Genomic DNA, 12,367 nt, shown 5'->3' on the forward strand with positions numbered 1-12,367 from the left:
TCTGTCTGTGTGTCTGCGTGTCTGATAACTAACTGGTTTTATCTATCAATAACAGAAGGTATTTTTCTGGAGTCTGGACATTAATTCACAAGAGGACAAGCCATCGTTGAAAAATAATGATTTTCTTTTGTTTGGATAGATTTTTTTTTTTTTTACACAGCCTCATATGGTGACGCTTCAAATTACAAGATGATTACACCTCGTCTAGTAGAACACAGCGTTTGAACAATGATTGTTTAAGTCTAGACCCTTTGTAATGTATTTACTGAAAACATTTTGCTTAACCATTATTTGGTAAGTTCTACCCATAGATTTGTCTTAGATGTGATTCCATGAAAGCCAGACGGATCACTCTCCATCCCCTCTTTGTAGACATTTATAACAATAGTCTCTGCCCACAGTAAATATAAATGGGGTTTTGAGAGAGTTTAAAAGTTGATTAATGTTAAAGCTGAAGCTTGAGTGTTTAATATTTGAAAATAACTGGCAAGCGTGGTAGCGTGGATTCAGACAGTGCCAAAGCACAGACTCACTTCTCTGTCTCTCTCTATCTCTGAAGGTTAAAAACCTGGACCGCTTTGAAAGAAAAGGTCTGTGACACCCAGGTGATTGGAGAGAGGACAATTATCTTATGAGGGGAGAAAAAGACAGGTGGCACATATTACCCTACAGACCACTGGGGGAATAGCCTAGCTCAGATAATGTACTGTATACGTGTTGAATAAGAGGCATCCCTCAGACTGTGGGAACGTGTTGTATTTCTCCTCGGCATAAAGTTATTTAACAAAGCTAAATGTGTGTCCATTGTTTGGGGGAAGGTGTGAAATGCCTCTCCCTCCATCAATGCTGTAAGATGGGAGGTTCGTCTAGCCTCACTGGAGAGAATGAGAAATAAAGGTGTGGTGAATCTGTCTCTTGTGGTGCATTAGCCGGGCAGATTGCATCGACTCGTTGACTACCGCTTAACATGTCATGCTAGTGCTGTGAGTTTCTCTGGCATACAGGCATGATTAGTCACTGTTCATGTTCTAATAAAACAGGGGACATCGTCTGGTACCCCATATAACTGCCATCAAGGCCTCGATTGCAGGGCTAGTGTGTGTTTGTGTGTGTATCGGTGTATGTGTTAGTGTGTGTAGACGTCTGTTTTATTCCAAGTGGTCTGTGTAGGGGGCCTGGGCCAGACACAAAACATTACCCCTCCTGTAGTTCACTGGACCCTCTGAGAAAATACATTCCTCCATTCCAGAGCCACCCTGTCATTTCAGACACAGCAGCGTCTGCCAATGTCATTTTACAGCAATTGTCTCTCAGAAGAGTGTTGCATTCCTCTCTAAATACCTTTAGAGTCAGAACCGGGTGCTGCACAGCCCTTCCATTTCACAGAGAATACTAGCCTGCCTTTCTTCCTCTGTTCTGATTGTAGTTTTGTATCATTATTAGAAGTTTCAGTATTCTGGGGTTTTATTAAAGAAGCAGCTTGGGGATCTACAGAACCCCAAAACACCATTTATTTGGATTTCTGCTTCTTTGGTTTCAGGGATCAAGAGTCACCGTTAACGGAAACCAAAGCATGAAAACAGCACTTCTCTCTTTTCACCTTGAACGTCTTTGACAGACAGTTAATTCAATTTGGAATATATTGAGATTACTTTATAGAGATACATCACTGTATACAGTATCTTACATTCAATAACACATTGCACAGGGCTACATGCCATTTCAATTTTTTGTTTTTTCTTCTCCTTCCAACCGATCTGTCGTTCCCCAGGCAAAAGAAGAAGGCTCAGCTTGATAACTCCCTAGCTAGCTAACACATTGGAATGCATTGCGCCTGGCTGTCTGAGCTGTGGCTGTTGCTATGACCAACTGGGTGGGAAAGGAAGTGTAATAAGAAGCCCAGTGAAAGTGACAGGATCTTCTCCTAAATAGACTGTCAGCGTAGCGTGAGGGGAATGCAGAGCGAGGAGAAAACCTGTATTATTGGCCAGGGAGAAGCATCAGCGTTGTCAGAGAGGAGCTGGATCCTCATCTGTGGAGAGTTTTGCTGAAGCCTCTGTAAGATCATCTCTATTTTCTTTATGGTAAAGTAGCTAAGAACAGTGAAAATATTTTTCCTAGATGTTATAAAAACACATTTTCTTTACTAATTAAATGATTCACACGTTGTTTGATGTCATAATCCAAGGAGGGAATTCTAGCACAATCCTCCTCGCATAGAACCTACAGGAACAGGATAATTGATTTGATAATAATGATTTTGGCAAAGCCTATTCTTTTGTGGAATGTCAGTTACATGTTCCACATCATGAGTCAACCCCAGTTCAGTGTCAGGGGTGAACGAACCTCGCAAGGCCAGTCATGCGCTCCTTCACGAGGAAACTAAACATGGCATGCGTTGTGGATCTCTCCCTCCTTATGCTGTGTGCAATCGCAGGGCTTGCTTGGCTGGCGCGGTGGGCATGCAACGAGGAGGCTGTTTAGCATTACAATAGACACCCTGACACACTACAGTAGCTTTGGAAAGTAGATATCAACTAGATGGATAAATTAGGGCCTCTCAAACTACTGTACAATATGTGGGAGGGACCACTAGCCAAGATCAGTCATGAACTGTTATCCAATGAAAACGCACTTCCTGAAAATGTGGTCTTTCAATGGGCTGTGAATGACTAAAATAAACATGGTGTTTAGTTGGGGGTTACTGTAAGAAAAGCTCAATGGTTCGAATAAACTCCTCAGAGACAGAGGGACTAAATAAACCCACCTCAGGACGCAGGTGTAGAAGCCGTTGTCCTCCAGCTCGGCTGAGCGGAACCAGATGGAGTCATCCTCCTTGCTGAGCCGATGGCCGGAGAAGATGATAGGCTCCTCAGAGTCCCCTTTGTTTTTGTACCAGATGAGCCGGAGCTTGGCGCTCTGAGTCATGGAGTAGTTGGTCCTGATGTAGCTGTAGAACAGGGCACACTTCACCCTCACTGGTTCCCCTGCTAGGACCCGGTACCTCTTCAGGTCTACCGACCAATCGATGCAGCCGTCCACTGTGGAGGAGGAAGTAGCACATGGTTAGGGGACTCGTGTAAACAGAGTGGTTGTTGGTGTCATGCAATACTATGCATGCTAAAACTAGGAAGTAAGAGCCTTAACCTCATCCTACATACTGGAGCAATGCAAACCCAAAAGCATAGTAGATCTATAGACAATGGGAGCTGCTAGGCCTATACTGTGGGGGTCAAATTCAAATGAAGCCTGAAGTATTCACACTAGTGCTATGCATTAGGATGAAAATCTCATCTCATATTCATCTTCTCCATTTAGATTTTCATTTGCATCCTAAATAGGAACTCTCTAGCTAGTCTTCAAAGACATTTCAAGTTGTACTCTGTAGTTAGCAGCCACTCTCCTCTCTCTCCATTGTCATCCATAGGGGAGCAGTTGGGGAAAAACCACAGGAGCCAGTAATGATGAGCCAGTTAAGATTGCCTTAATGCTGGTGAGCTTTGAACCCGTGACACATGGTGAAACAATAGCGTATGACAGGGAGAGGCAGAGAAGGTCATAGTCACAGTCACACTAATGCAGGGTTATTTAAGATAAACCAGTTAGCAGCCAATGCACTGCTGTTGTAGCGAGGCAAGGAAAGCAATTTACTCTACAATTTACTCTACTACTGAACACAGTTAATTTTCAAATAATAACTACTTTAAGATGTACTGTATCTCTATGGCCAGAAATGACCAGTAAATTGCTTAAAATGGACTGCTACTCTTCTCATTGTGTGACTACAGTTCATTAGGATGCTTTCCCATTACAAACCCCAATTGCCAGGTCTGGCCAACTAATTGAAGACATGAAGACAGTCTTTTTTCATCTGTCATAATAGACATTGAGTCAGAGGAACGAAAATAAGGATGTCAACTAAAAGAGAAAAGCTGGCAGCCCCAATCGCCTACAGAAACACGGTTGCACATTAGTGCAATTACAGACTCCAGGTACACGTCCCAGCTCTCCGTGTCCTATAAATGTGTTTTACATTGAAAATCTGTCCTTTGTAATTTGTGTTGAGGTCTGCCACCAAGACGATTTACAGTATAGATTCTATTATATACATTTTATTCGGATAATTGTTTGTCATGCCAGGTTGGAAATTAATTCCTGACATAGCCAGGAAGTAAAAATTGATGAGGGGAAATGACATCCATTAAGTGAGCCTGAGGAGGAGGAGGAAGAGGAGGAGTTGATGACTCTGAACTGCAGGCTGGAGCCAAGGGGAGGGGTTACGATGGGAGGTGATGTTCCCTAAGTTTATTTCTGAGAGCTCAAAGGTGTGGGAGATGAGATGCAAGGGAAGCAGTGGGAAGCAGAAGCGGCATGGATTAGTTCAATCTGCTAGGTTAATGTACTGTCTTTCAGACAAAAGGCACAGCCAACCAACTCTGAGTGCTCAGGTTACAGATTACATAAATGGGCGCCGGAGAAGCAGCCATATGTTGCCTGAGGTCACAGCCACAAAGCACTTTTCTGAATGATTCATTCATCGTTGCCTCCCTGATGTTTGCCACTGTGGCAGGGTTGAGGAGGGAGCTATTCATTGTGACGATGAGGCCTAACAGGCCAGATATATCATTCCAGTCAGCTGCTGCAACAGATCCCTACTTGCACAGCACCACCTTTAATATTTGAGTCTGAAAATGACTTAGAATAAAGTAGGAACCAGGATGTGTGGAAAGTGCAGTGTCATAAAGCCACTGGTGGGACGGACTGAACTTATGTTATATAACAACACAATGTAGTGAATCTGTCCATTAACTTTATCACCTTTTCAAGTAAAGCAACTGAAAAACTGAAATATAGTCTGCTACAATGGTACATAAAGGCATCCCCATGAAATACACACAAATACACATGCACGCGCACACACACACACACACACACACACGTGTCGGCATAAAGGGGCTGCAACCCAGTACTGAGGTGTCTAGCTGCTGGTCGTCAGCCCTCACAACTACTAAGCACACCAGAGAACCACAATCCCATTGTAAAATCCTGTGTAGATCTCAGCACCTGCTTTAATAATAATAGCTTGACCTGGCTGCTGCACACTGGCCAAGTCTATCATGAAGCAGTATAGCAATTTCAGCCATGACAGCTGAGAGGAGGAAAAAAGTCAATGTCAGAGCTATAGCCCACCAAATATTTTGTGCTGATGTGCAATTTCAGTCCCCGACTTGCATTTGATAGTTTGTTTAGGATTTTCTTGAAAAATGTGAATAAATAGCTTTTAGTGGACATGTATCTTTATAGAGGTATAAAACGGAGGAGCAGGGGTTACAGCCATTTCAATATACATCTAGAAATGAGTTACACTCCGGCGCGGACAAAACCAAAGAAATGAGTTACACTCCGGCGCAGACAAAACCAATCTTATCAGAGGAAAATAAATATGGCGATGTGGGGAGGGTTATGGCCCCCTCCCGTTATTGAGCTGGAGAAGCAGTTTATCAACGCACAACTTGTAGGCCATTTTAAATGGACTTGACCACAGAGGCCCGTCCAGACCACGAAAGGGATTTACATTTATTTGCCATGTCAAACACGTAAACCCTCTGTAAGGGATATTGGTTTTCCCAGTCTCTCGATTTTGAATATGGCTCAGGAACATTATTATACAGCATATGACTTACTAATGCAGAGGGACTAATGAGTTAAACAATACCACTGTGTATAGGATACTTACATATATATATACATACATACATACACACACACACATATATATACATACATACACACACACACACACACACACACACACACACACACACACACACACACACACACACACACACACACACACACACACACACACATATATATATATATAGTGGCTTGGAAAAGTATTCAGATCCCTTGACCTTTTCCACATTTTGTTAGGTTACAGCCTTATTCTAAAATATTAAATTGTTTTTTCCCCCCCTCATCAATCTACACAAAATAACCCATAATGACAAAGCAAAAACTGGATTTTAGAAGTTGTTGCTAATTTATAAAAAATGGAAATATCACATTTACATAAGTATTCAGACCTTTTGCTCAGTACTTTGTTGAAGCACCTTCGGCAGTGATTACAGCCTCAAGTCTTCTTGGGTATGTTGCTACAAGCTTGGCACACCTGTATTTGGGGAGATTCACCCATTCTTCTCTGCAGATACTCTCAAGCTGTCAGGTTGGATGGGGAGTGTCGCCGCACAGCTATTTTCAGGTCTCTCCAGAGATGTTCGATCGGGTTCAAGTCCGGGCTCTGGCCCCAGTCTGTGGTCCTGAGCACTCTGGATCAGGTTTTCATCAAGGATCACTCTGTACTTTGCTCCGTTCATCTTCGCCTCGATCCTGACTAGTCTCCCAGTCCCTGCCGCTGAAAAACAATCCTTAACAGCATGATGCTGCCACCACCATGCTTTACCGTAGGGATGGTGCCAGGTTTCCTCTAGAAGTGACGCTTGGCATTCAGGCCAAAGAGTTCAATCTTGGTTTCATCAGACCAGAGAATCTTGTTTTTCATGGCCTGAGAGTCTTTAGGTGCCTTTTGGCCAACTCCAAGCGGGCTATCATGTGCCTTTTACTGAGGAGTATCTTCCGTCTGGCCACTCTACCATAAAGGCCTGATTGGTGGAGTGCTGCAGAGATGACTGTCCTTCTGGAAGGTTCTCCCATCTCCACAGAGGAACTCTAGAGCTCGGTCAGACTGACCATTGGGTTCTTGGTCACCTCCCTGACCAAGGCCCTTCTTTCCTTATTGCTCAGTTTGGCCGGGCGGCCAGCTCTAGGAAGAGTCTTGGTGGTTCCAAACTTCTTCCATTTAAGAATGATGGGGGCCATTGTGTTCTTGGGGACCTTCAATGCTGAAGAACATTTTTGGTACCCTTCCACAGATCTGTGCCTCGACACAATCCTGTCTCGGAGCTCTACGGAAAATTCCTTCAACCTCATGGCTTGGTTTTTGCTCTGACATGCACTGTCAACTGTGGGACCTTATATAGACATGTACAGTGGGGAAAAAAAGTATTTAGTCAGCCACCAATTGTGCAAGTTCTCCCACTTAAAAAGATGAGAGAGGCCTGTAATTTTCATCATAGGTACACGTAAACTATGACAGACAAAATGAGGAAAAAAAATCCAGAAAATCACATTGTAGGATTTTTAATGAATTTATTGGCATATGATGGTGGAAAATAAGTATTTGGTCAATAACAAAAGTTTCTCAATACTTTGTTATATACCCTTTGTTGGCAATGACACAGGTCAAACGTTTTCTGTAAGTCTTCACAAGGTTTTCACACACTGTTGCTGGTATTTTGGCCCATTCCTCCATGCAGATCTCCTCTAGAGCAGTGATGTTTTGGGGGCTGTCGCTGGGCAACACAGACTTTCAACTCCCTCCAAAGATTTTCTATGGGGTTGAGATCTGGAGACTGGCTAGGCCACTCCAGGACCTTGAAATGCTTCTTACGAAGCCACTCCTTCGTTGCCCGGGCGGTGTGTTTGGGATCATTGTCATGCTGAAAGACCCAGCCACGTTTCATCTTCAATGCCCTTGCTGATGGAAGGAGGGTTTCACTCAAAATCTCACGATACATGGCCCCATTCATTCTTTCCTTTACACGGATCAGTCGTCCTGGTCCCTTTGCAGAAAAACAGCCCCAAAGCATGATGTTTCCAACCCCATGCTTCACAGTAGGTATGGTGTTCTTTGGATGCAACTCAGCATTCTTTGTCCTCCAAACATGACGAGTTGAGTTTTTACCAAAAAGTTATATTTTGGTTTCATCTGACCATATGACATTCTCCCAATCCTCTTCTGGATCATCCAAATGCACTTCAGACGTGCCTGGACATGTACTGGCTTAAGCAGGGGGACACGTCTCGCACTGCAGGATTTTAGTCCCTGGCGGCGTAGTGTGTTACTGATGGTTGGCTTTGTTACTTTGGTCCCAGCTCTCTGCAGGTCATTCACTAGGTCCCCCCCGTGTGGTTCTGGGATTTTTGCTCACCGTTCTTGTGATCATTTTGACCCCACGGGGTGAGATCTTGCGTGGAGCCCCAGATCGAGGGAGATTATCAGTGGTCTTGTATGTCTTCCATTTCCTAATAATTGCTCCCACAGTTGATTTCTTCAAACCAAGCTGCTTACCTATTGCAGATTCAGTTTTCCCAGCCTGGTGCAGGTCTACAATTTTGTTTTTGGTGTCCTTTGACAGCTCTTTGGTCTTGGCCATTGTGAAGTTTGGAGTGTGACTGTTTGAGGTTGTGGACAGGTGTCTTTTATACTGATAACAAGTTCAAACAGGTGCCATTAATACAGGTAACGAGTGGAGGACAGAGGAGCCTCTTAAAGAAGAAGTTACAGGTCTGTGAGAGCCAGAAATCTTGCTTGTTTGTAGGTGACCAAATACTTATTTTCCACCATAATTTGCAAATAAATTCATTAAAAATCCCTACAATGGGATTTTCTGGATTTTTTTCCTCAATTTGTCTGTCATAGTTGACGTGTACCTATGATGAAAATTACAGGCCTCTCTCATCTTTTTAAGTGGGAGAACTTGCACAATTGGTGGCTGACTAAATACTTTTTTTCCCCACTGTATGTGCCTTTCCAAATCATGCCCAATCAATTTAATTTACCACAGGTGGAAAATCAAGTTGTAGAAACATCTCAAGGATGATCAATGGAAACAGGATCCATCTGAACTCAACTTCGAGTCTCATAGTCAAGGGTCTGAATAATAATGTAAATAAGGTATTTCCTTTTTTTACATATATATAAATGTGCAAACATGTCTAAAAACCTGTTTTTGCTTCGTCATTATGGGGTATTGTGTGTAGATTGCTGAGGATCTTTTTTAATTTAATCAATTTTAGAATAAGGCTGTAACGTAACAAAATGTGGAAAAAGTCAAGGGGTCTGAATACATTCCGAAGGCACTGTATATTACTTATTACTATACAGAGGGAAAATAGTTGTTCTCAAAAGTTATATATTTTCTTCATTAAATGGCTGATCTCTAGCACATTGTAACATAACATCTTCAATTGCAATTAAACAGCGATATGTATGTGCTGTATACATTTCACAAATAGATGCATACTATTAAAGGACTCTTTGATCCTTATACATATACAATTGCATTGTAGTGCAATACATGATTAACCTTAGTATGTGAAGAAAGAAGGACACAGTGTGTCTTGATCAGGGCGCTAGCTGTGCAGGAGACAAGGAGCCCCAGGGAGATAGTAGGAAGTCAAGGGAGAGAGACAGTAGGATGTCAGAGAGACAGGAAGCCCCAGGGAGATAGTAGGAAGTCAAGGGAGATAGACAGTAAGACGTCAGAGAGACAGCAGTACGTCAAGGGTCAGTCGACGAGAGGAGCATCTGGCAGAGATGGATTCTTTGTTTACTCAACACAACACTATGATAATCCTGTCCTGCTACAACCCCTGGATGGAGTGGCTTGATGCTCTTTCAATGTCTGGGAGTCAGGCATGAATGTGAGCTTTGTCTGACTGAACATAACATATTGGCAGGTTATGTATTGACCCACTAACGAACATGACAGAATGATGTCCATAGAAACAGATGTAAAAAGTTATGTTGTAATCTCTTTTACACTGTGTTACACTGTATACAACAATGTTAAATGATTTCCTATGTCAGGGTCGATAGGAAAATCAAAAGCCATTCCAATTGTGATTTCCATGTAGATACCAACCCTCTTTGTACATGCCCAAATGCGTTTTCATTTGAGCTCGCCATAAGAGGTCTCCAACAGAAGAGGTCTAGAACATAAGAGGTCTCCAACAGAAGAGGTCTAGAACATAAGAGGTCTAGAACATAAGAGGTCTCCAGCAGAGGAGGTCTCCAACAGAAGACAGGTCAATATAACACAATTAGATGATCATGATATTGAAATGAGGCAATTGTGTTAAGGGTAAAAAAAATAACCTTCTGAAGAGGTCCGTAATGAGAAAGAATGCGTTTCATTTCAGTTGTGGTCGGAAACAAATTACATCAATAATCAGGGAATAATGGATGGAAATAAAACAGGGAGAGAAGGAAAACCAAACATTTCCTTCCCCTGTTTGTCTTGTTTATTTGAGTGAATCCTGCAGGCCATTACTGGAGCATCAATTCATATCTGTTCTAGAGCCAGCAGCCGGCGAGGGCAGAGAGATAGGAGGACGGGAAAACAACAATATATTTAAATCACCCTGCAAGACAACTGATGAATGTCTCTATAACTGGCAGCTTAAGACTGCTTCATTCAAAGTGCTGTAGTAATCAAATGCACACAAAGGACAGTAATTGCCTGGAGTTGATTTCTGTTGACAGAAATCGATTTGTATTGTGTTCACCCAACATGCTGTTCATCATTTTGCTGGGCTCGGCTGTTCTAAGAGGAACCACACAGACAGAGGCACAGATTCCAGCTGATATCCTTAGCCCCACACTGCTCTGCTTTCAGAGAGTAAGTAGGATGTTTAATAATTATACAAGAAGTCTACATAATATAACCCATTGTCATCATGCTACAGAGGACATCTCGAAAATCCAGATGCCTATACAGTGCATTCGGAAAGTATTCAGACCCCTTGACTTTTTCCACATTTTGTGACGTTACAGCCTTACTCTAAAATAGTTTTTCCCCCTCATCAATCTACACACAATACCCCATAAAGACAAAGCAAAAACAGGTTTTTATAATTTTTTTGCAAATGTATTAAAAATAAAAAACTTAAATACCTTTCAGACCCTTTACTCAGTACTTTGTTGAAGCACCTTTGGCAGCGATTACAGACTTGAGTATTCTTGGGTATGACACTACAAGCTTGGCACACCTGTATTTGGGGAGTTTCTCCCATTATTAGGGTTGTTGTCCTGTTGGAAGGTGAACCTTCGCCCCAGTATGAGGTCCTGAGTGCTCTGGAGCAGATTTTCGTCAGGGATCTCTCTGTACATTGCCCGTTCATCTTTCCCTTGATCCTGACTAGTCTCCCAGTCCCTGCCGCTGAAAAACATCCCCACAGCATGATGCTGCCACCACCATGATTCACCGTAGGGATGGTGCCAGGTTTCCTCCAGATGTGACGCTTGGCATTCAGGCCAAAGAGTTAAATCTTGTTTCTCATGGTCTGGGAGTCCTTTAGGTGCCTTTTGGCAAACTCCAAGCGGGCTGTCATGTGCCTTTTACTGAGGAGTGGCTTCCGTCTGGCCACTCTACCATAAAGGCCTGATTGGTGGAGTGCTGCAGAGATGGTTGTCCTTCTGGAAGGTTCTCCCATTTTCACAGAGGAACTCTGGAGCTCTGTCAGAGTGACCAGCGGGTTCTTGGTCACCTCCCTGACCATGGCCCTTCCCCCCTGATTGCTAAGTTTGGCCGGGCAGCTAGCTCTAGGAAGAGTCTTGGTGGTTGCAAACTTCTTCCATTTAAGAATGATGGAGGCCACTGTGTTCTTGGGGACTTTCAATGCTGCAAAACATTTTTGGTACCCTTCCCCAGATCTGTGCCTCGACAATCCTGTCTCGGAGCTCTACGGACAATTCCTTTGACCTCATGGCTTGGTTTTTGCTCTGACATGCACTGTCAACTGTGGAACCTTATATAGACAGGTGTGTGCCTTTCCAAATCATGTCAAATCAATTGAATTTACCACAGGTGGACTCCAATCAAGTTGTAGAAACATCTCAAGGATGATCAATGGAAACAGGATGCACCTGAGCTCAATTTCGAGTCTCATAGCAAAGGGTCTGAATACTTATGTAAATCAATTATTTATGTTTTTAATTTTGTATAAATGTGCAAAAAAAATTAGAAAACTGTTTTCACTTTGTCATTATGGGTATTGTGTGTAGATAGATGTTATATTTTATCCATTTTAGAATAAGCTTGTAATGCAACAAAATGTGGAAAAACTGAACGGGTCACGGGGGGCCAGTATGAAAAATTTATGCACTCACTAACTGTAAGTCGCTCTGGATAAGAGCGTCTGCTAAAATGACAATATATATATATATATACACAGTGGGGAGAACAAGTATTTGATACACTGCCGATTTTGCAGGTTTTCCTACTTACAAAGCATGTAGAGGTCTGTCATTTTTATCATTGGTACACTTCAACTGTGAGAGAAGGAATCTAAAACAAAAATCCAGAAAATCACATTGTATGATTTTTAAGTAATTAATTTGCATTTGATTGCATGACATAAGTATTTGATCACCTACCAACCAGTAAATAATTCCAGCTCTCACAGACCTGTTAGTTTTTCTTTTAGAAGCCCTCCTGTTCTCCACTCATTTCCTGTATTAACT

General features: G+C 42.5%; 1 protein-coding gene across 1 annotated transcript in view; it reads right to left on the minus strand.

Annotated features, from left to right (window-relative positions):
• The window catches only part of LOC123492856 (X-linked interleukin-1 receptor accessory protein-like 2), a 368,998-nt gene that overhangs the window by 165,643 nt on the left and 190,988 nt on the right, over window positions 1–12,367 (minus strand). Inside the window, exon 3 of the mRNA XM_045226227.1 lies at window positions 2,768–3,041. Within this exon, the coding sequence (XP_045082162.1) occupies window positions 2,768–3,041 (274 nt within the window). The remainder of the gene's footprint in view (window positions 1–2,767; window positions 3,042–12,367) is intronic.

This window comes from Coregonus clupeaformis, chromosome 2, assembly GCF_020615455.1.
Source record: "Coregonus clupeaformis isolate EN_2021a chromosome 2, ASM2061545v1, whole genome shotgun sequence".
NCBI lineage: Eukaryota > Metazoa > Chordata > Actinopteri > Salmoniformes > Salmonidae > Coregonus > Coregonus clupeaformis.